The sequence below is a fragment of the Magnolia sinica genome, chromosome 17 (assembly GCF_029962835.1).
Source record: "Magnolia sinica isolate HGM2019 chromosome 17, MsV1, whole genome shotgun sequence".
In the NCBI taxonomy this organism is placed as follows: Eukaryota; Viridiplantae; Streptophyta; class Magnoliopsida; order Magnoliales; family Magnoliaceae; genus Magnolia; species Magnolia sinica.
In genome coordinates, this window is record NC_080589.1 from 14,518,600 (window position 1) to 14,543,971 (window position 25,372).

Genomic DNA, 25,372 nt, shown 5'->3' on the forward strand with positions numbered 1-25,372 from the left:
ATAAATTGCATACGTAGCAGAAAAGAAATTCAATTAGGCTGTTTAAAGTATGGGTTTTAGGCTTTTAGCCTAGACGTACGTATCATTAATAAAAAATTATGCTTATTTGATTATGTGATTATGGGATTGATGGACATTTATTGGACGTTTAAAAAGTATTCCTATTTCAACAAACAAGTATCAATGAATCAGAGGTTGGTATGGTTCGGACAATTTGATAGCAACGGTGCATTCCGTAATCTCTACTGTGTGGTCCACCTGAGATTTGGATCAGCTTCATTTTTGGGATAGGTGAGCTGGAAAAACTGATGGTCCGTACGTGTGGATATATACAACACAAATGTCAAGGTGACCCACCGTCAGAGAGACTCCACTGATGTGTTATCAGGATATATAACACCTAATTCACTCCCATAAAATTAAGATTTTTAATGCATTAACAGAAATCAGGGAACCGTTTGGAAGGGAAATATGTAGCCATTCTTCTTTAAATTTATTTATTTATTTAAAAAAAAAAAACGTTGGGAGAGGGACGCCACTGATTTTTGACAAGCCCATCGTCATGTGTATTTCAAATCCACTTTGATTACTAGATGTGTAATTGTACGTTAGATCCACAGCTAAAAGGTAAGTCTGACCTGTGATTTATGTAGGCCACACCAAAGGAAGCAGTTGGGAGAGAGATGTCTACCCTTGTTTTCACATAATCCGCTATGATTATCACATGAAATCCACTCCAACCATTAGATGCTACACCAAAATTTAGGCATGAGTCCCAAAAACAGGCCCAAACGTGTTCAAGTGCGCCACACCAATGAAAATAGCTTGGAGGGTTGGCATTACCTTGTCTACTATTTCCAATTGTGTGGTCAACCTAAACTATGGATGGGGCTGATTTTTGAGGTCTGGGTCTTACATGTAAGGTTGTACACGAGTCGAGTTAGCTCGGTTAGCTCACTCGATTCGACTTGAAAAAGCTCGACTCGCCTCGGCTCGAAATTGGATTCGGACTGAGTCAAGCTGGTTTTTGGAGCTCGAAAAAATTTCGAGCCGAGTTTGAGCTTGCCCGAGCTCGACTCGACTCAGATCGAACCTCAACTCGAACCGACTCGGATCGAATTAGATCGGTGACTTGGTTATTTTGATATGGATGTTGCTTGCCGAGTGTTTGATGAAATGAGTCAATGAAGTGTCGGCTAGTGCAAGGAAGGTATGTATATCAAAGAAATACCCTTTTCTTTTCTTTTTTTTAGTTCTTGATTTTGATGTTGCCTACAAGGTGTTTGATGAAATACCTGTAAAATTGTTGCTGTTGTTTTACATACGGTGAGAATTTGAATGTGCAGCCCGTGTGCTTGTGAAAATATTGCACAGGAAAACTCAGATCGATCTTGGCTTGAACAGGCCTGAGCTGCTGATCGAACCAAGTCCAGCTGACCAATCAGGCTTGAGGACTGAGCCGAGCCAGGCCGAGCCGAGTTTGAGCTGGGGTCAGCTAGTGGCTGAGCTGAGTCGAACTTGGCACAAGCTTGACTCGACTCGACTCGTGTACACCTCTACTTACATGGGGTGCATCACCTGATGGTTGTGGTGGATTCTACATTAACATTACAGTGAGTCCATTATTTATTTAATTTTTTAATTCCCTTACTAACATAATGGGCTGAGCCAGGTTGGACTCAGGTGCAGCCCAAGTCCGGCCCAAGATGACCCAAAAGCCTCACAGGCAGCACAGCCCATTGACAGCCATACCAGCAAGTAGTTAGAGTACTGCTCGTAGACTGTACAAGTAGTTTGAGTTTGCACAAGTGATGCCCTATGTTCACTGATCTAGACCATTGATATCATCAGCCTATTTCAAAAGGCCCACTTTAAAATGCTATATGTGGCATATATTTACTCAAATTAAAACAACTAAATTGTGGAGCTCACTGTCTTTAAGTTATTTTTTAAAAATCAAATTGATTACACGATCCTAAACTCTGAATCATGGATACTTCTTTGTTGAAGTAAGGTAATTGTATATTTTTCATTTTGAACTGTCAAATAAATGTCCACAAATCGATAGTCAAATCAGAGTAATTTTTGTTTACAATACACAAACTTTTATACATAAATTGAACAATTATTGGAATCACTTCATACTGCTAATGTGATTTCTAAGTAATTTCTACGTATACATATCATTCATCACACGCTGGCCAAGTACCGGGGCTTTTATCAATCTAACATTTTTGGCAGGATTTTCTTAGACTTATCAATCCTAACCATCCCATACATGACATGAAAAAAGACGGCTACAAAAGTAAGGACAAATCCAGGATGGATTGACTCATCTGATCATTTTTAAGTCTTGGACGGCAGCATATAAATATATTAGAATGTAATAGACAGTTTGGACTAATCCATTGGATTGTTCAAGTGTTCAGATGCAACTAAGAGCACTATAACTTACAGTGACAGTTACTTATATGCTATTTCTTGCTTGGTTCATTATATTGTCTGTATCCCATCTCACCCAATAGGTGAGCCCCACCATGATGATAGGATGTACTAGCAATCTTCAAAATCAGATATATCACAGCTGAGTCACACAAAAAATGGACTAAAAGCAATATAAATATTCTCAATAGATTGCATTAGTGTCAAAGAGAAATATTTTGATGCAATGTTTTGATACAACTGCTTTTTCATTCAAGTTATGGTGCATTCATTTTCTCTGGCCAATGTGTCACACTTGTGTGAAATATCCTATCTACGATTCCAAGATTACCACTTGGTAGGAAAATTAGGGTGATCAGATCATTGGGTGGGCCACACTAATACATTATTTCTTTCCATTAACTGTCCACTGAGGCTGATATTGTGTCCCACCTTGTATGTTGTATATCAGCATCTCTTCATATCAGATGATCATGTCACGTGTTTATATTTGATAAGAGTACGTAGAACATTTGATACATGTGACACTATTGAAAAAATGTGGCTGTATAGTAATTCATTGTCCACCATGTATCTGATTAATTAATTAATTTATTTTTAGTGTGAGAGGCTTTTGGGTTGGGTTTTATAAGTCGTTTTCCCTTCTCCAATGGGGAAAGCAGCGAACGTAACCTCCAACAGCTTTCTCGTGTTAGTCACGTTCTTTAAAAGGAAGCCGATTGTCATCCGGTTTGTCATCTCATTTCGAAGCATTACCCAAAATATCAAAGGAAGCGGATTGGCTGGTGTACGACACACCACCGACGTGGCTGGTGTGTTGATGTCACGAAGTTCTGTGGGTCCCATCATGAGGTATGAGTTGTATCCAAACTGTCGGTCCACTTGGTGAGTTTGTAGTAAGGCTTGATCTGAAAAATAAGACATCTAAAATTCATGTGGACCACACTGTAAAGAGCAGTGGAGGATTGAATGCCTGCCATTGAAATCCTTTTGGGGGTCACAGAAATTTTGGATCAATATGATATTTGTTTTTTCTCTTTATCTAGGTTTGTGTGTCCTTATGAACAGATTGGATGGAAAGTAAACATTATGATAGGCCCTACGAATGTTTTAATGGTGAAAATCATTCTCCCCATTGCTATTTATGGTGTGGTCCACTTATCCTTGGAAATTACTCATTTTTGGCATGAAGATCTAAAATGATCTCGCAAAATGGAAAAACGGTGCATATATGATAAATACATCATTGTGGGGCCATACAACTAGGATCTCCTTGGAACTGTTGGTAAAACTCGGAGCTCGTGTAGTACACCAGCTAATCGGCGGACGTGGACTTCCTGTGAAAGCCTTTCCTAGGAAGTTCCTGCACTGGAAACCTGTGTGAACCCCAAGGTGATGTTTTTGAGAAATTCAGCCCCGTACATCCCTTTTCTGAACTCATTTTAGGACTCAAGTGGGCCGCACTAGAGTAAAAGGTGGGTTGGAAAATTCCCACCGTTGATAACTTTCTGGGGTAGAAAGTGATGTTTACATGACATCCATACCGTTAATAACGTCATTCCTACTTGGTTGAACTGAAAACACAAATATTAGCCTGATTCAAAACTTCTGTGGCCCATGAATATTTCAACTGTGTACGTTCAATACTCACATTTTAAGTCCACATGAGTATTGGATACCGCTCATTTTCAGCCTATTATCCTAAAAATATCTCGGAAAACGGATGAGCGGGATGGATTTCTCAAAAACATCACGTTGGGCCCCACCTAGGTTTCTAGCACAGGAACTTCCTGTGAAAGCCGCAGGAAATCCGCGTCCCTAACCGGCTTCCAACATCAAACGGATCAAAAGCTCAAGTAGAGCCTACCACGAGAAACTGTGGTGATTGAATGCTTACAGTAGGAAATCGGAGGACACAAAAGTTTTGAATCAAGCTGATATTTGTGTTTTTTTCCATCGGTTTGGATGGTAAATAAACATTATGATGAGACCTGAGATTGTTTCAAGGGTAGATGTCATCATTCTCATCTTTCCTCATGAGCTAGTCGACTTCACCTCTGCGGAAGCGGATTGCGTACCTGGTAACTCAGTACGCTAAGCGTACTAAGCTCTGTGAGGTTCACCAAGATTTATGATTTTTACCCACTCCGTCCATTCATTTTGTGGTATAATTTTCGAGCTTGAACCCAAAAATGAAGAATATCCTACTCTTAAATGGACCACATCACAGGAAAGAGTATGAATTGAAAATCTACCATTTAAAAATTCTTGGGGGCAACAGAAGTTTTGGATCAAGCTTATTTTTGTGTTTCCCTTCATCCATGTCTCTATAATCTTATGAAACGGTTTGATGATAAATAAACATCACTGTCGGGCCTATCAAGGTTTCAACGGTGGAAATCATTATTCCCACTGTTTCCTGTGGTATGATCCACTTGATCTTTGGATATGCTTCAATTTTGGGTTCAACTCCTTATATTATCTGTAAAAAGAAATGAACGGTATGAATAGAATACATGCATTCACGGTGGGCCCAACTGAGTTTACTTAGTCCGCTAAGAGTAGTACTGAGTAACTCAATACACAATCCGATTTCCAACTCTGCACCTACTTTATTTTTTTATAAAAAACATATGAACAATATGGATATAAAATGGTTGCATATAGCCCCCTGAGCAGCACCGACGATGACATTAGTGTGACATCCACTCCATCCATCAGCTTTGCCAACTCGTTTGACAAGGACCCAAAAATCATGATAACGCAAAACTCAAATCACACCACAGAAAACAGTGATGTGATGGGACACCCACCTGTACACGGTCCAAATCCTCTTGAGAGCATTCGGATGTCACGTGGCCACATGAAGGCTTGATGAGCTGGCTGAACTGATGAATGGAGTGGATTTCAACACGGTGGGCCCACAGTGCCTTTTCTTTTTGTTTTTTATTTTTTATTTTTTGTTTTTTTATTTTTTTTCCTTTTGGCTCTTCCTCAAATCACGGGATTTTCTGGCCGGGGAATATTCTTCCCAACCACACGACTCATGTTGCCCATGATATCCGAGGATTCTCGCCCTTGGGATTATAGTACACTCGACTGAATCTTTGAACATTGTTCGCTGGTTTTTGGTTTAGATAGGTGGGCCCCGTGATTCAGTAATCTGGACCATTGGTATTATAAGACACACAAAGATGGACAACAATTAGAAGATGGAATAATTGCAGATTTATTGTATTCTTTTCCTACTTGGGGCCTAAATATAGTCGTTTGATAAGAGAAATGGGGTGACGGTTCACATTGAGTTGGAAATGTTTCTAGATTAGTAGCTAGGATCTTCCAATCTAGGAAAAATTTCAGGAATGGCCCATTTATAAGATAGGATTGATGGTAGAACGTAACAGAATAAGGGCCCACATCATCGAAGCTCTTTTCTCCATTGAGTATTCATCTACACCACGTTGATACTGAACACCGTTTTTAAAATGGTGGTGACTCAACTAACATACATCTGGAAAATAATTACCAGAATCCGGACCGTCCATGTTGTGCGGTCCATTATTGCATGGAGCACAGACCAAAAATTGCAGTGACAATAAGATCCTAACCATTCAACTGGTGGCCCCTGCTCCATCCACAATGCAACCCACGATTTGTGCCGTTTGATTTGCTGTCTATGCATGACATTTGCGGTTGATGAGTCACCAGTCACCACCATTTTGTAGACGTTTGTGGTCTTATGAATCATAGAATAACCTCATGCAAAACACGTGATTCCCTCCCATTTTCACCTTTGTTGAATTGGACGTTAGAAATATTTCAAGAGAGATACGAGGCCTGATGCATAAAAACGTGACAATGCATCCGTTTTTTCGTTTTTTTGTTTTTGTACAATTGAAGTCCCTGGTTCGGTGATCCATACCGTTGACATGGTGGGCCTTATTTTGGATGAAGCACAACCCAAAAAATTCGTAGTTTATGTGATTATATACTTACCCAATATATATTGTTATTTTAGACCGTTTCTGTGCTTTTTCCAGTGTCACACATGAGTGGAAACCCAAGCCATGTATGAAGCTGGATGCAAATTTTCAGACATTACCAGTGAAAAGGAGTTGACTGCACCTTTCAGATGGTGGGCCAAAGTGAAAAGTGAAAAGGGTAAAATAATTCATTCATATAAGAAAGTCTTTAAAAAAATTAATCAAGAGTGCACCCAACTTCTTTTCACTTGTTCCATATAAGAAGAATTCTCATAACTCCACGTCCCATAAAACAAGTCCCACTCCTCCAGAGTCCTGACTCATGCCTAAGTGGTATACTCACAAGAGTTTCAAAACAAGTTCATGGGTTCGATTGCCCATTGTGCTAAAATCCATTTGTAGTGTGAGTGCATGGGTGTGTCCACATAAAGTATATGGGGTTTCGAATGTGAAATAGGATTGCATTAGGCCCACTATGAATGTATGTGGGTTATCCATGCTGTCCATCCGTTTTTCTAGATAATTTTGGTGGTTGAGTCCAAAACACAAGTATGCCCAAAGCTCAAGTGGACCACACCAAAGGAAACTGTGGGAATAATGACTCCCACCATTGAAACCTTTCTAGGGCCCACAGTGATGTTTAATTATCGTACTGAGCTATGTAGTATGCAATCCCCTTCCTTCAAATCCCCTCATAGAGATTAAAGTTGATTATGAATGAAGGGTGCCAAAACACAATAAGAGGATTTCAAATCCAGAGGTGCCAAAACACCATACATTAATGCTGGGGCAACCATCCATTTTTCAATTTATATACTCCCAAATAAAATTAGAAACAAAATCCACACTTTCTACAGAAAATATAGATTTCGTTGATCTCACCTTAGGTCAATCGAGATATCATTAGAGTTTGTCGGTCAACTATCAACCGGAAACATTACAACGTGTGCTTCGTTAGACCCAATTGCACTGCACCATATTAAAGGCAATCAATCAACAAATTCAATATTTAATTTTTATTCACGATACATATAAGCTTTCTAGGTATAAATAACACAATTTATTTGAATTACTTGTATGCGATTTCTAAGTAATTTATACTGGCCAAGTATCATTCATCACATGCCGCCCAAGAACTAGAGCTCTTCTCAATCCAACATTTTTTTGTGAGATTTTCTTCGACTTCACCGCGTCATTTGCATTGAGGACGAATGCACATTTGGAGCAACGGGGGCAAGTAGCGGTGGAGATTGTATGCGGCACAAAAGTTTTGGATCAAGCTGATATTTTTGTTTTCCTTGCATCCAGACCTTATGAGCAGGTTGGATAACAAATAAACATCACTGTGGGCCATAGGAAGGTTTCCTTACCACTGTTTCCTGTGGTGTGGTCCACTTGAGCTTTGGATCTTCCTCATTTTTAGCATCATGCCATAAAATGAGCTGGAAAAATGGATGGATGGCATGGATAAAACACATTCATGGTGGGGCTCACAGATCTTTGACACCAGCTAGCTGGCCAGTGTTTGGTTCCCCGGCTAAACATGGTAGGATTTCGAGGCGTGGCTTTTCATGATGAGGCGCATCTGTGTACACGGTTTGGATATCTAACATAATCACCTCATGGTGGGCCCATATAAAATCGATGGCATGATGCAGATGACTATATGAGATCATTCCAGGTATGAACTGAACTCACCTGACATGAATTTTTCAACTTGAGCCTAACCCAACCGACTCTGGGTATATGAGCTGAACTCACCTGCTGACATGAATTTCCAACTTAAGCCCAACCCATTTTCATGTTATCCAGCTTGAATTAAATCTAACTCCACCCAAATTTCTTGGGTGATAAAAAATTGGCCCACCATATTGTTTATACACCTCCAATACATTTATTATGTGCTCCCCACATGCATGAATGGGCATCACGAAAATTAAGCCACTCCAAAATCCAGGTTGGGCACAACATGTGATATAGAGGTTTTATTTTTATTTATTTATTATTATTATTTTTTTAATGCATGACTCTGAAATATTCCTAATGATGTGGCACACCTGAATTTTAGATCTGGCTGATTTTTGAGGAGTCCCACTTTTATAATGAGATGCTTGTCATGCATATATATACTGGACTCTAGGTAAGGAGGTCTCATGTAAGCGCGAACCCAAATCCAACTCAAAAGGCCAGTGTATACGGGGTGAATTCACCCAACATAAATTTTCAACTTGAGCCCAACCAACTTTCATATCATCCACCTTGAGCTAAATAAAACTCCACCCAAAAATATAAATTTGAGTGATAAACACTTGATGTAGACTGTTAATCAAGTTGCTAGCTAGCCAGATGCCAATTGGTTGTAACCGAAGATTATAGGAATCCCATATAACCCTGACATAGAGTAATGAAAAAGTGTCATATACACATATCAAATATGCTGCCACAGTGAAAGAGGATTAAAAAAAATATTATTTAACCCAATGAATCTTTGCTTTTCATATGCAAGCACGTGCACATTGTGATTTTTCATTGGGCCATGTTAGGGCTCCAAGTGAATCTTGCTGGAACAACATTATAAGGCCTAAGGTCAAACCTCATTATGAGCCTAACAAAACAGAACCAAGCCCAAGACCAAGCCCAAGCTCAAAAACTAGCTGGGCCTCACCCAACCTGGACAGCCCAAAACTAGCTAGCACTCTATTTCCCACTTAACAACTAGATATTACAACAAAATGAAAACCAAGATCTACATGCAAAATGCATGTGTTGCCCAACGGGTGATTGGAATGGCATGAATGTAGAACAGAACACATGTACACATGAAGCTGGACCGAGCCAGATCAGGCTAAAATGACCTTAAACCAGGCCTGGCTTGAAAATTGACTGGACCATACAGGCAGACCAAAGCTCGACCATGGGCCAAGCTATTATGTCCAAGCCTAATTCAAAAGAGCGGGCCATTGAACCTGTTGCAACCCTATTTCTCACTCAGGTCGAGGCTTAGGGTCCAGCTTTCATGACCCAGGCTCTCACTAATATTAATCTGAACACGATTCAGTCCTTGAAAGCCACCACGAAGCCTATGCAGCATCCGTATGAGATATCTGGGCCATTTACTAAGTGGGCTGTCTTATGAAACTCCAAATCATATCTGTAACAGAATATGTCTAGTAACTTGTTAACATTGGAATAAAATACACCAAAATAAACGGTTGAGAATTCATCAAATCCTCGTATTTCATATATTTCATCACAACTAACAAATATTTAAGTTGCAGCTATTTTATACGAGTTTTTATTCTTCCATAAAAAGAGAGTTAAAAAAAACTATATAAAACATAAGATTCTTGACTTATATATTCTATCTTTTGAGAAATGGTGAAAGAGATTCACACAAGTCGAGATTGGATAAATGATTCACTTACAAGATCTGAGCCATTCATTAGGTGGGGTCTACACTAAATATGCCATGGCCCAAAATATCAGTCCACCCCACTTACCATGAAGGCCATGCAATGCAAGTTCGACTGATGCACTTGTAGCCCTCCTGATTAGCAAACTAACCTAGTTTTCAAGGCCATGGCACGTTCATGGAAGGACCCACTTAAGGAACGGCCCAGATCATGGGAACCACTTAATTAAATCTTCCTCCTAAAGCTCACAGGTCATTCCTACCTTCAACAAACGCTTGTGAGGAATCTCAAAAATTTCATCCCTTTGCCTCAGATTCCTCCTTAGGGCATTGTAAGCATAGTCAATCAAAACCCTCCTCCCAATGCCACTCCCTTCTCTTGCAACACCCTCACTCTCTCCTAACAAATGCACAACTCCTTTTTTCATCTCTCTTTCTATCAACTCCACCAGTCTCTTCTTCGCTTCCTCTTCATCTCCACCATCATGGCCCACCATTGGTGTTGCACCACCATTCTTCCCTTCATGGTGGGCCACCTCCATCGGTGGGGCCCACATCTCATATCTGATAAACTCCTTCAGCCGGTCCACCAATTCCTGCTCAAATGACCCACGCTCATTCTGCATGTCCTTGTACCCATATCTCACCACACACCTAAACACAGCCAGCTCTCCCGGGCCCACGTGGCGGAACAGGAACCGTTCATCATGCAAGACCTTACTTATGGGGAGATATTTGACTGATACAAACACTAGCACAGAGTGCAATGCTGGCACATTGGCAATGTAGTGCTCGAAGATGGGCGAGATCCCTTGGACGAGCTCCGAGTAGAATAGTGCAATCCCAGGCAAGCGGGAAAAGCTGGGGTTGGTGGTAATCTCTCGTATCTTATCTAGCGAGACCTTGTTGTCGAGCTCGTAGCTGTACTTCTTTCGGTATACGTAGTTCCATAGACACATTACGATTACAAGGAATGCAGCGAAAGCTAGCGGGAGGTAGCCTCCTTGATCGAATTTGTAAAGGACCGAGCTGAGGTAGAGTAGTTCGACAGAGCCGATGATCAGGATGTATAAGATCACGAGAATGATGTGGGTCTTCCATATCATCACCATTATCAGCACCAGCAATGCAGATGTTAGAGTCATCACGAACACGACGGCAATTCCTGCATCATGGATACATACCGGTTCATCAAGACTAATTAATGTAACCCACTTTGATCTGATCCGCGAGATCCATACTCATGATCTAGATGGCTGACAATTTCATGGTAAAGATGGACCAAAGAAGGCCCGATCGGAGGTGGAAGTGATCCGGACCATCAGAACCTTAAATCAGTTGTATCTTGCAAAGCGGGATGAGTTTTCTGAAATGTTATATATGATTTTGGGTACGAGAACCTACTTAACCCAACCAACCCTGCTACCCTGGGTTGCGATGTCAGATTTGCGAGATTCCATCTGATTGATGGTCAAAAGTCCTGTTTAATTTTGTTTTTATTATAAATATTAAGTTTTAGTTTGATTATAATTTTTTATCCTTTGAGTTCTAAAAGGCATGCCCAACTTGAAAAGGCTTTATAAAAATGAAGAAAACAACCTAATTAGGCCAAATCTAAAAATTACTATTTTGGGCCTATAACCACGAATTCTAGTAGGAATATAGACTATTTTTGGCTGAAAACCATGTAGTACAAATTGACGCCGTCTATAAATAGTAAGTTTATTATTTATAGTAAGTCACGTTTTTCAGGGTATTTGAGTTGGAGTCTAAGTTTAAAAATCTGTTTGAGTTCCTTATCTAAAGAGGTGAATGATCAATCAAATTATTTCAAATTTATTAAGAATTATTCATGCTTTTATCCCTCGGATTAGAGGAAGCTCGTTGAAGAGTCCAAAGACCTCCACATATTCAAAAAGCTCTGTGAGGAGTCCATAGAGACCTCGGTGGATTCGGAGTACTTATCTCATGAGGAAGACAATGATCGAAATCATCACATCCCTCCCTGCATCAATGGCCCACTCCATAAAGTCCATACAAACGATCCTAGCCATCAATTTTCAAATGTCAAAGTTGCCCATTTTCATTTTTACCATCCATTGGATCGACACCTCATGGGAGAATCATTTACATAGAGACCAACTTTATATGTGGCCCCAACCAGTTGGACTACCCTAAGAACAAATCTTGGCCCCTGGTAGGTCAAGACCGAAAACCTAATGGGCCACTTTGGCCCATTTCTAAGTGTGTGTGTGTGTATAAAAGGTCGGCCTCATGGGAACTTCCCATGAGGTCGAGCTGCGTGGGCCCACCGTATTATTTGTCGAACATCTACTTCATCAATAGGATACACCATTCCATGGTGGGCCATGGGCATAAAAATCAAGTGAATACGTGAATACATGATTTGGGTGGGCCACACCACATACAATAGTTGAAGAGGGGTTACCCTCCCATTAAAACATTCATAAAAAATTTTTGGGCCCACAGAGATGTTTTTCACAAATCCAGACCATCCATTGTGTGTGTCCCACTTGGATGATTGGTCAGAGCAAGTTTCAGCTGCATCCAAAACTCAGGTGGGCCCCACCAAGTGATTTTATATGTTTTAGTCATGTCTTCACATGGTTTTAGATGGTATAGCCTACATGAGTTCCGTATACGGCTGATTTTTGGCATATCCCATAAATATAAAAGGAACTCATCAAATGCACGGTGTTGATGTTCAACACACATCACGGTGGGGCCCACACAACTGGACCTCATGGGAAGTTTCCATGAGGTCGACCTCATAGTACCATTTCCCGTGTGTGTGTGGAAGTGGATTGCGTACTGAGTAACTCATTATGGTAAGCATACTGAGTAAACTCTGTGGGGTCCACCGTGATTTACATATTTTATCTACTCTGTCCATCCATTTTAACAGGTAATCATATGGCTTGATGCTAAAAATGAGATATATCCAAATCTCAAGTAGACCTCACCACGGGAAATAGTGTGAATTGAAATTCTACAGTTGAAAATTTCTTGGGCCCACAGAAGTTTTGGATCAAGCTGATATTTGTGTTTTCCCTTCATCCATGTCTTTGTAATCTTATGAACAGGTTGGATGACAAATAAACATCACTGTGGGCCCTAGCAAGGTTTCAACAGTGGAATTCATTATTCGCATTGTTTCCTCTAGTGTGGTCCACTTAAGCTTGGAATACTTCTATTTTAGAATCAACCACTAAAATGATCCGGTAAAACGGATGGACAACGTGGATAACTCACATACATTCATGGTAGGCCCAATTGAGTTTACTCAGTACGATAAAAGCATACTGAGTAACTCAGTACCCAATCCTATTCCTATATATATAGCTTGTGATGGGGATAATACCGTACGCATTGCCGATCTTCATGGTCGTCTTGAATCCGGCGGTAACTGAAACACAAGCAAACATGAGCAGGTAGTTGATCTCAGGTATGTAGACCTGACCCTCATACGTTGAGGATGTGTGGACGATCTTGACCAGAGGAAAGCAGCCGAGCGATATGGACTGTTGGATGATGGAGAAGGTGCCGGAGATCATGGCTTGGCTGGCGATGATTGCCGCCAAGACAGCCACCACAAACATGGGCCAATATAAAGGATCTGTACCATGAACAGTTGCATGTTAGTGATCCAAAATCAAGTGTTTGTTGAATGTCCCACATGAAACTATAACAATGATTAATGGCTTCCATCACCTGGTATGGACCGATAGAAGGTTTGTCCGACGTCGCCGTTGCGCAAACGGAGATATGATGCTTGGCCCACATACGCTAAAATGATAGATGGGAAAGTTACCGTGCACATGCTTATCTGTATGGAACGGACGGTGAAGTGCCCAACATCAGCGAACATCGCCTCAGTTCCTGTAGCATCAGATAACTGTAAGTGCATGCATTTACTTATACAACAATACACATGAAACTATCGTGCCGTTCATCCAGTATGGTTTCGAATGAACATGCTTTGGTGATGTAGAAGGGGTCGCGAATTCGTTCATGGCTAAGATGGACTGAAGAAAAGAAGCCAAGAAAAATCAAACACACTCAGCGTTGTTCGATCAATTGACAGGTCAAAATTCTGTCAGAAACTTCGGATTGTTTGTTGTCTGGTTTATACCAGTTTCGACAAGTTGACATATCTTGTCTACAGGTTGAAATCTAGTTTTACAGGTCGATGGAACAGGCTGATAGGTCGAAAGTCCACTAGAATTCAAGATTACTATCTTGTTTCTCCCAGTTTCGACGGGCCGATGAATCTTTTTGACAATTTGAAATCCAGTTCAATAGGTCAATAGGTTGAAAATCACAAAATTTTTAACTTAAACTTTTGGACACTTTTAGGCTGTTTCGACCTGTTGAACAAACCGGTCGCTGACAGGTCAATAGGCAGCAGGAAGTCGTGAATTTCTCTGAATTTGTTTCCTTAATGATTAGAACTCTTTGATTATGTTTTAGAGTTTGTTAGGGTTATTTAAAGGGTGTTAAACTTTTTTATTTATTTATTCATTAATTCAAAAATCAATTCCTTAGAAGTTTTCTTCTTTCTTCTCGTGGATTCAAGATTTTCTCTTATGGATACAAGGTAGTTAACGATTTAGGAAAACGGTGATCGACCTCATCGTGTTCTCCCCTACATCAGTGATATTAGAGAGGGCTTTCTCCTTGAATCTATGGCTTCTAACGACGGGTCAGGCAACATTCCCATGGACAATGTTCTAGGAAATTTTTCTTTAACAGGTACGACTTTCAAAGCGGCGCAATGAGGGAATTGACAAGTCATGCAAAGGCTGCAGGCTTTCATCGATTGCATAACAGAGGCCCTGAGGAAACTCCGTGTTTGTGGGGATGATCCACCCTCGGTAGGTGCCGAAATTCGTAATCATGCCAATCGCAGGGCAACACCGACAACGAATCACAGGATCACGCCTGAGGAGGTAAGATCTAGTGATGAGGAGATCGATGAGATGATCCTCCAACATCCTAGACGAGGCGGCGATCAGGTAGATCGGACGGATCGAGACTTCACGATGAAATTCGATTTCCCTATCTTCAACGGCCAACTCCACATTAAGGACTTCCTCGATTCACTGCTTGAAGTCGAACTCTTCTTCAACTACATGGATGTCACCAAAGAGAAGAAGGTTAAGCTTGTGACTTATGAGTTGAAGTGTAGAGCCTTATTTTGGTGGGAGCAACTTCAGCTTGCACAGACGAGACAGATGAAAGAACCAATCTGCACATGGCAGTGGGTGAAGCAGTTACTGCGCACGTGATTCCTTCCCAACGACTATGATAAGGTATTATTCCAACATCACTAAAACTGTCGGTAGGGTAGTCAGTCGGTGAGAGATTACATCGAAGAATTCTACTATTTGGTAGCACGTAACAATTTAATCGAAACTGAATCACAACAAGTCGCCCGATTCAATAGCGGATTACGTGTTGCGATCCAGGATCAGGTTCAGATGCAACCTGTTTAGACGATGAATGAAGAGATCAAGCTACCCACCCGAGCGGAAGCGCAACTCTACTACACCGACACTCGGACCTATTCTACTATTAGGGTAACTGCGGCAGGTACTTCACAAGGAGCTCCATAGACCGAGGGAAAAGAACCTTTAGGAGGATGACTTTAACCTCCTACACCCATAAATCGAGAAGTGGGAAGCGAACTAGCAAGACCACAAAGAGCAACAACCATTGCGGCTTGTTCGATTAGGATCCCCTATGGTCTGTCGTGGTCTGACCACTGCTATTGATGTGGCCAACCGGGTCACTTATTAAACACTTGCCCTCAACGACAAATGGCAAACCTTGCTACTAATGATGGTGGAGCTGAGAATGTAGAGGAAGATTCAGAAGATAATGACTTAGAGCACACCACAGATGGCAAGGCTGATGAAGTAGATTGGGTTTCATAAGATTATAGTGAGTCGCTAGTCATGAGACAACTATTATATGCACCAGGAAGGAGGTATACCCACAGCGACACAACATCTTCGGAACAAGGTGTACAGTGAACCAAAAAGTCTACGATGTGATCATTGACATCGAGAGTAGAGAAAACATCATTTCCAAGGTCTTGGTGGAGAAATTACAGCTGAAAACGGAACATCATCTCTCCCCGTATACGATTGGCTGGATTAAGAAAGACAGCAGAATGAAGGTAACTGATCAATGCACTATATCTTTTTCAATTGGAAAACACTATAAAGACCAAATCGAATGTGACGTTGTTGACATGAAGGCCTGTCACATTCTACTCAGCCTAACATTGCAATCTAACCATGACATCACTCATAGAGGATGGGATAATGTGTATATTTTCGTTAAAGAGGGTTGAAAAACTATACTAGCCCTTATGGCCCCAAAGGAGCCACTTGAAACTTCTAAAGTGGAGGGGCGATCTCCCCTAACCATTTGAGACTTTGTGAAAGAGTCTAAGGAGATGGTACAAGTCTGTGTATTAATTATAAAGGGGAAAGAAAATAAACCCATCAACATTACCAAGAAACTAAAACCCTTATTCATAAATTTAAAGAAATCTGGCTCGACGACCTCCTGATGGACTACCTCCCTTGCGAGATATTCAACACCATATCGACCTTGTCCCAGGGTCTAGCCTATCCAATCATCCTCACTATTAGATGAGTCCAAATGAGTGTGATATACTGCAAGTGGATGAATTGATCTGTAAGGGTCTAATTCGAGAAAGCATGAGCCCATGCGTTGTTCTAGCCCTATTAACTCCTAAGAAAGATGAGAGTTGGCACATGTGTGTTGATAGTTGAGCGATCAAGAAGATTACCATAAAGAACATGTTTCTCATACCACAGCTGATGATATGTTGGACATGCTAGAGGGTACAAAATTGTTTTATAAATTAGATTTGAGGAGTGGCTACCATCAGATCCGAATGCGGTAGGGTGATGAGTGAAAACAACTTTTAAGACCAATGATAAACTGTATAAATGGTTGGTCATATCATTCAGTCTTTCAACTGTGCCCGGTACATTCATGAAGTTAATGAACCAATTTCTGAAATCATTCATTGGGTGATTTGTGGTTATCTACTTCGATGACATTTTGATATCTAGTCAGAATGAAGCAAGTCATATCAAACATCTCAAACAAGTCCTTCAAGTATTTACTGAGAACAAGTTGTATCTTAATCTAAAAAAATGTAGCTTTTTTTATCGATAACATGTTGTTTTTAGGCTTTTTCGTGACGTCCACGAGCATCCGGGTGGACGATGAAAAGGTGAGAGACATCAAAGAGTGGCCAGTTCTGACAACCATCTATGAAGTGCAGAGTTTTCACGGATTGATGACATTTTATCATCAGTTCGTGAAGAATTTTAGCACCACCGTGTCACTGATTATAACTTGTATGAATGATAGACCATTTCAGTGAACTACCGAAGCTAACAGGAGCTTCGCTGAAATCAAGCACAAGTTGTCCATAACTTCAGTACTCGTACTTTCTAGTTTTGACAAACTCTTTGAGGTCGAATGTGATGTTTCCTATGTTGGAATTGTGAGAGTTTTGTCACAAGTGGGTAGACCGGTAGCCTTCTACTACGAGAAAGTTAGTTATGCATGTAAAAAGCGGTCGACGTATGAGCTTGAATTCTACACAGTAGTCCAGGCATTGCGACATTCTCGACATTACTTGATTAACAGGAAATTCATTTTTTATGTGGTTAAGCTCTCAAAATCATAAATAAAATTTGATATACCTTGTCCAATATTTAATAAAATTTTATTAGTTTTACCAAGTGACATAAACTGATTTTACAAAGAGACAAGTAGATGATACAGGTCTCAGGGATATGCAATGTATGACAGACAATAAAATTTTATTACTTTTATCAAGTGACATAAACTGATGGTACAAAGAGACAAGTAGATGATACAAGTCTCAGGGATATGCAATGTATGACAGGCTATCAAAATAGTCTTCCAAAGTCCATTAGCTGCCACTCAAATGGCAAGGTGGGTGCGACCTTGACCGTGGGAACACCTGGATGTATGTGTTGTATATCCACGTTGTTAATCCGTTTTGCCAAATTGTTTCAGGGCATGATCCCAAAAATGAAGCGGATTCCAAATATCAGGTGGACCACACCACATGAAACAGTAGTAATTGTATTAAAAATATTTTGTGGGCCACAAAATCTTGGATAATCTGATGTGTGTTTTCCCTTCGTGCATGTACGGGTGACCTTATCAACATGTTAGATGGTAAATAAACCGGTGGCCATTAGGAATCTTTAAATAGCGGTGTTCAATGACCACTATTGCATATATGCATGCATGTTCATATTAGAGAGGGATGCAACTAACCTGTGATGGTGAGTACGACGCCGCCAAGAGAAATCCATGCATCTTTCTTGTTTCTCCTGAAATAATCGATGATGTATTTTGGATTGAGGGCCTTTATAACGTGTGGATCGTATTTGGCAAAGTTGTAAATGCCAATGCCGCCGATCATTAGGAACCACACGATGAGGATTGGTGCGAAGCTGTAGCCCACCTTACCAGTTCCAAATCTCTGAACTAAGAATAGGAAGATCAAGATGACAACTGATATCCATACAATCCTTCCTATAAAGAAAAATAAGAAGAAGACTTCAGTAAGTTCACTTATATTAAAAGATCATAATCAATCAACATGTGGGTCCTACCTTGGGTCGGACATATCCCACCATTCACACCATTTGAACATTTCTAGCCCTTGGCTTGGATGAAATGGGCCTTATCTTTTTAGGGTGTGTTTGGTTGCACCAAATATCATGATATTTCATTATTAATTGGAGTAATTAGTCATGAAATACAAACGCACCCTAAAAAATTGGCAAATAAACGTTTGTCACCCTCATCTTATGGGCTTGTTTATTGTCATCCACGTGTCATATGTGTACCAGATCCAAAACGTTCATCATATCAGCCCTACTTTAGATGGGCCATTACCCAAAAATCAAACATATTGTACAATCTTAACCGTCTGATTGGAGGATTATTTAGGAAGAAAATGGACGGTCAAAGAAAATTTTGTCGACCTTATATATATATATATATATCTATATATATATATATATATAACCGTCGTATTTTTCCCTCCAAAAGTCCTTTGATAGAATGAATAGGATCGTAGGATCGGTGCGATCTTTGGGGTCTACCCATCAAAGGGATAGCATGCTAGATGATCCGTTCAGGTCTTGTCTATGATAAAAGAGTAAGGAGCATGTGTGGACGTGAACACAGAGAGTATAGAAGATAATGCATACCTTCGGTCATGGCGCTTGTAGCTTCCTGTATCCCACCCACTGCAGACAAGACTACAACCAAAATTTCAAAACAATCCCACGTCAGCAAAGAACCCAAAACCTATCACCATTGATGATGATGCAAGTGGGGCATATGTGGCACGAATGAGGAATGATCTGAACCGTTGATCTGTCAAAAATGAATTGATTATAGTCCACAAACAGAACGGATGGGACTATCCTTCTAGTTCGCTAGGAGGATCTTTTTCGCAGTCAGTTTTGGTAGTTGCCTATATGCATTTCTACCGTCAATCTTCGGGTTAAGGATTGGACGGTGAAAATCATCCAATCGTGGAGATATTTCTAGTAGAATGATTCATGATGGACCATTTCGTGGACCATCGTTCACATAATCAAACAATGGTGACTCTATCATATATAACACGGACTTAAATTTTAGGTCATTAGCCAATGCTTTTCCAGGGTAGTGAATGGAGGGTGCACATCAATCCAATTGTACATATATTTTTATTTGAATGGTCCACGATAGACCACCTCATGAACAATTGTACAAATTATAGGGACCAATGACAAACGTTGGCATTCAATGCGTACAAGGAGCACGGAGAGTTGGTTTGTTCCCATCATTTATTGATTTTTTATTTTTCCTTATAAGATGAGATTTTAAGCAAAATAACCTTATGATATTGCCCAACGCACCAAAAACCATCCCTTCCATTTATTTATTTTGGCTTCGAAAGCCCTTGGCAAATTTATTAAGGAACGAAACTACTTTTACATTGAGCCCAATGCCCATTAGGGCACTCCAGGAATTCGGATGAGGTAAACATTGTGGGCCACTATAGTATTTGTGAGAAATCCACAGCATTTATATATTTTGCCAAAACATAGCCCAAAATTAGACATGGATTGGGTCCTCGAGAATGGGCAGAAGCTCTGAGTGGCCACCGTAATGTATGATTCTTATCCACAATGTCCATCCATTTTTTCGTATCATTTCAGGGTATAAGCCCAAAAACGAAGCCAGGCTCAAGGCAAGTACATACCGGGGATTAAACTAGCACTGTTGAAAACTTCTTGGGGGCTACAAAAAGTTTTGGATCGAGATGAAATTTGTGTTTTCTCTTCATCCAAGTCTATGTAACTCTATGAATAGGTTGGATGGCAAATAAACATCACCATGAGCCATAGAAAAGTTTCAGTGGTGAGAATTATTATCACAGCTGCTTCCTGTGGTGTGGTCCACTTAAGCCTTGGATCTGCCTAATTTTTGGGCTTATACCGTAAAATTATACGAAAAAATGGATGGACTGTTGGATAAGATCCATATATCACGATGGCCACTAAAAGCTCTTGTGGGCCATGCAACAAAAAGGGGTGAAGATATTACTCCCATGGTTGAAACATTCGTAGGGCTGCAGAAGCTTTGGTTAATAGTGAGTGCTATGCATGGGGTAAGATATGCGCACACCAACTCTCTGTTTGCCCTGAGGGTACTCGAATCTTTTGGTCCATAGCACCAGCAAAGATAAGCCATCAAAATCTCGCCCAAGGCAAGATATACAGTGATCTAACCGTCCATCTTCCCATCCTCACTACGGTCGGACCATAACCCCAAAATGCACCAACCAGAAGATCCCAACTGCCCGATCAACAGATCTTTCCCCATTCAGTCTGGACTTCCATCATTTTACTTACTAACCATCCATTTAGAAGCCACCAATCAGACAGATAGCATCATCCTATCCATGCAACATTGGGCCCATTAGGAAAAAATAAAAAACAGTGAAAGAAGATAAGACCTGAGATGCATGGAGCGAGGATTCCATCACCGATCACCATGGAAGTTCCAAGCATGGTCAAGAATAATAAAGGATACTTCGCGAATAGGCTCTTCTCCAACGTCGATTTCAGGTTAGATGCTCGACGAAGACGATTGCTCGGCAGCTCGAGCTGGAAATTAGAAACATCCCTATCTTCAGCTTGCTGGCTTGGAATCAAACTGACGTTAACATAACGACAGATCAGCGAATACAATGCGAATGTCCCACCTATGATCACAATCAAATTGCATAAATTAGAGTAATAAAAAGTATAAAAATCCAATGTTAGATCTTCTTCAAATGTGAAACAAATGGTCTTGTGGAACATCATTTTGATGGACCGCCGTGACTCATAAACCAAGCTGATCTGATCATGTTAAGGATCCAACCAATGGTCCCCTATTAATTGTTGACGATGATAAAATAAAAATAAAAATCAATGGACTATATTTTCGATGGTGGCCCACTAGATCAATGGCCATGGTCACCTTACACATGTGAAGCATGAATCATAAATGAGATCATTACCATCGCCGTTGTCGTTTGCATGGAGGACGATGAAGACGTACTTGATCAAGGTGAGCAAGGTGAGAGTATAGATGATCATGGACAACACACCCAAGATGTCATCGTTGTGGTTGATGCCGTTGGTGAAGGTGCTTGAGTACACGTATAAAGGAGATGTGCCGATGTCGCCATACACAATTCCAATGCTCTGGAAGGCTAGTTTTAGAATCATCGTCCAATCAACCGTCTGCATGAATTCTAAAATTTAGAGGTTGTTTGGATGTGAAAAAGAGTTTCAGCTATAAATGGTTTACCACTGCATAGGGCTTGGGGCAGCAAATCCTGCCAAAATCAACCCATGTGAAAAAGGACTTGAATTTTTCATAGGCTTCGAGAGAGTAAGAAAGTATGTATGCATTTGACGGATTGGACCTCCACCGATTGCAATGGCTTTAAATGCAATCTATTTTTAATAGTGGACATTCCATCTTTTCTTATTGTGTGGTTTATTTGATGATCAATGAAGCTTTTTATTTTTTGATTGGCTGATTGACAAATTGATTGTACCATGGATACTATGTTAGCACCCACAAGTCATGAGTGTTTATTAACCGTTTTGTTCTGTTATATATAATGTCATCTATCTGCAAAGACATTAAACCTGTTGGATTTTACAATTACAAAGGTAAGGGGAGTGAAAATGGGTAATCACTTTACTTACACTTAGGGCTGTTTGATTTTTCAAATTCCATGTGAATCAGTATTTATTACTCCTCCCCCTGTTTGAAAATACGAATGTATTTTTGTTTCGAAAATCGAGTCAAAAAGCCTGGTTAAATTTTTTTGGCCCCACCATTATATATATATATATATATATATATATATATATATGTGTGTGTGTGTGTGTGTGTGTGTGTGTGTGTGTGTGTGTGTGTGTGTGTGTGTGTGTGTGTGTGTTATTCATCTGTTTTAATCAACGTTTTGAGGCAAGAGTTGAAAAACGAGGCTGATCCAACACTCAAGTGGTCCACAATAAGGGAAACAATGGCGCTGATAAGTTCTTAACGGTAGATGTTTAATTCCCTAAATCATGTGGTGTGGTCCACTTAAGCTTTGTATCAACCTCGTTTTTTTGATCAAGCCCTGAATTCAACTTGCATAACATATGGACAGTGTGGATAAGCCATAGACATCAGGGTGGGCCCCACATATATTTACCAATGTCATCCATTTTAGAGCTCAAAAAATTAGAGTCAAATCAAGCAAGGGTAACAACGTATTCACCGAAGGAAATAATTATTACCCATTTGAAGTGTATTTACCAAAGGTTAATTTGGAAAATCAAACACACCCTTATATATAGTGTGTAGTTTCGTGCTAGAGGCTATGGTCACGGTTCTAGTTTCCTAGCGGAGGCTAAGGCTGTTGTGGACGACCTGTCTATTTGTTTCGGCGAAGGCTTCACTTCAATCGATGTGGAAACCGACTCCAGTTCAGTTGCTGATTTGTTCTCCAGCCTGGGGGATGCACCATGGCGGGTGTTTTATTTGAAGAAGAAGTTCGATTCATTTCGTGCTAGTGGATTGCTGTCCATTAAGCATATCCCGAGAGAAGCCAACCGGGCTGCGGATAGCCTAGCCCGCTGGGCCAGCGCCAATTAGCATTGCATTTCCTTCGATCACCCCTCGCAAATCCCCTTCCTATCTCGTGGTGAGTTGGTTCTGGATAGAGCGGGCTTGGGTGGGGTGCAGATCTCCTAATTTCCTTTTGCATTTTTGTGTAGTTCCTTACGATAGGGTGGCCATTTCTTTGTATCGGGCCTCCCCGAATGTGCAGTTTTCATTGCTCTCTGGAGTGTCAGGATCTTTTTGTTAGCTTGTCCTCCCGTTTCTGTAACACTTAGTACCTTTTCAATGCAATCCAGGGGTCCCGTTTTTGAAAAATAAAAGTAAAATTGTGTAGTAACATCATTGACATTTTATTACAATCATTAGGTTATAACATTCTTTGTTTTAAGATTAATTTTTGGTTATGTAAGAATGTAATAATCACAATTTCTTTCACATATTTATTTTAAATGTGTATTTTACTCCTTACCATTAAAAATTTCAGAGGGCCCATTGTAAGATTTTCCTAATGTTTATTTGCAATCCAACCTGTTGATAATGTCAAGAAGATATGGGTAAAGGGAAAGTTCGAAGATCATCTTGATCCAAAACTTTTGTGGCGCACAAAATTTTTTTAATGGCCGTTCATCACTATTTCTAGTGGTATGGTACCACCTGAGATTTGGATCTTCTCTATTTTTGGGATCGTATACTAAAATGAGATGGAAAAAAGATGGACGACGTGGATATACAATAAATACTTCGATATGGGTCCTACACGGTCAGGGTAACACCCACTAAGGTTTTTTACCGGGGTAACAGCTAATCCGCCCAACCCACTTGGATCAGTCTGATTTTTTGTTACCAAAGATAACATGAAGTAGTGTACATGATGGTCGGATTGGATGTGTGTGTGTGTGTGTGTGTGTGTGTGAGAGAGAGAGAGAGAGAGAGAGAGAGAGAGAGACCTTGGATCCACGGCCCTCAGCACCAGTGGCTGCTTCAACGTCCCAAGAATCATACCTACGCAACTTCTCCCTCGAGAATTTCCTATCCTTCATTCCCTCAAAAGGAATTTCCGTCTCTTCCTTCACATCTTCGGACGCTCCATACACGCCGTTCCACATCTTCCTGAGAGAGAGAGAGAGAGAGAGAGAGAGAGAGAGAGAGAGAGAACCGGTTAGCATGTGATCTCCAACAGTGCTAGGAATGGCTTGCTTCTTCCGTTTAGCCAGGCAGAAATTGCATTAGCAGAATTTCTTACTTGCTCAGTTACAATTTTTTTTTTTTTCAAATTCACTAAAATCCTTCATTTTGCTAGAATTATCCCAGAAAGCCTCTTTTTCAATAATTTTTTAAAATGGATTATTCAAGTATTTATAGTTTCGAACTTTGAAAATAAAAAAATCCTTAATTTCTCCAAAATTAAGAAATAAAGAAACAAAAAAAAAAAAAATTTAAAACGAAAAAAATAAAATAAAATTCTCTGAATAGAACCCAGAAAGTGACAGAATGAATAGAAAATTTAGTCTCCAATACATAGAAGCAATCAATCTCACTACAAAATGAAGACCTAATATCAACCGCCCAATCTGAAAACCACTCAGTCTAGGAAAGAACACGGACATAGGTGATTTTCAACTGATTTGAGTGAAAGTACTGCAAAATTCTTTGATCTGGAAGCTCTTTTGGGTCGAGAAATCTAAAGGAGGAATTTCTTACGGATTTTCGGATCTGAGCTTCTCCCTTCAAAATGCAGATAGAGAGCGAGACCTCAGAATTCAATTTATAGGCAGAGGGAAGGACTCGACGATTTGTACGAGGATTGCCATGTGCAGGAAGTTTAGTGGGGCCTACCCTGATTTTTTTTTTTTATAAATATAAATCCCCATCCATCCATTTTCGCATATCATTTTATAACTCAAGGCGGCCACCCTAGAGGGAAAAGTGGAGAAAGAAATGTTGGGACTCGCAGAAGCACACAGTAAAATCAAGCAAAGTAATCACAATCGCACAAGCAAACCCAAATAGAGAACGATTTGAATTTTACATGGAAAAACTCATCCGGGAAAAAAATCACGACACAAAATGACGAGTAATGCACCATGAAAGAAATATTACAAGAGATAAATGATCTTACCGATTCATACAACCCCTCAAATCTCCTTTGAAATTAACCCTAGCTATATATGCCCTTGAACCCTTAAGAACAACTTAGAAAACCATAGTACTTCCTAATCCCTATTACACCCGATATATATACTATCATAAC

At 40.2% G+C, this 25,372-nt stretch overlaps 1 protein-coding gene across 1 annotated transcript; it reads right to left on the reverse strand.

The window, feature by feature from the left end:
• Nucleotides 1-9,906: 9,906 nt before the first annotated feature.
• LOC131231499 (potassium transporter 5-like) lies at nucleotides 9,907-24,161 on the reverse strand. The gene is made up of 8 exons (XM_058227719.1): nucleotides 24,012-24,161; nucleotides 21,515-21,740; nucleotides 20,966-21,214; nucleotides 19,164-19,214; nucleotides 18,220-18,480; nucleotides 13,570-13,737; nucleotides 13,220-13,474; nucleotides 9,907-11,002 (listed from the first exon to the last, which is right to left on the reverse strand). Exons 1-8 carry the CDS (start codon nucleotides 24,159-24,161, stop codon nucleotides 10,077-10,079), a joined length of 2,286 nt encoding a protein of 761 aa, XP_058083702.1. The 3' UTR covers nucleotides 9,907-10,076.
• Between the last annotated feature and the right edge of the window lie 1,211 nt (nucleotides 24,162-25,372).

Coding starts and splice junctions, on each gene's coding strand:
- LOC131231499 (XM_058227719.1), bottom strand. CDS start 24,161: ATGAAGGATAGGAAATTCTCGAGGGAGAAGTTGCGTAGGTATGATTCT. Junction 13,738..18,219: donor CGTCGTACTCACCATCACAG/GTTAGTTGCATC, acceptor CTGATGCTACAG/GAACTGAGGCGATGTTCGCT. Junction 11,003..13,219: donor GAAGATCGGCAATGCGTACG/GTATTATCCCCA, acceptor TCCATGATGCAG/GAATTGCCGTCGTGTTCGTG.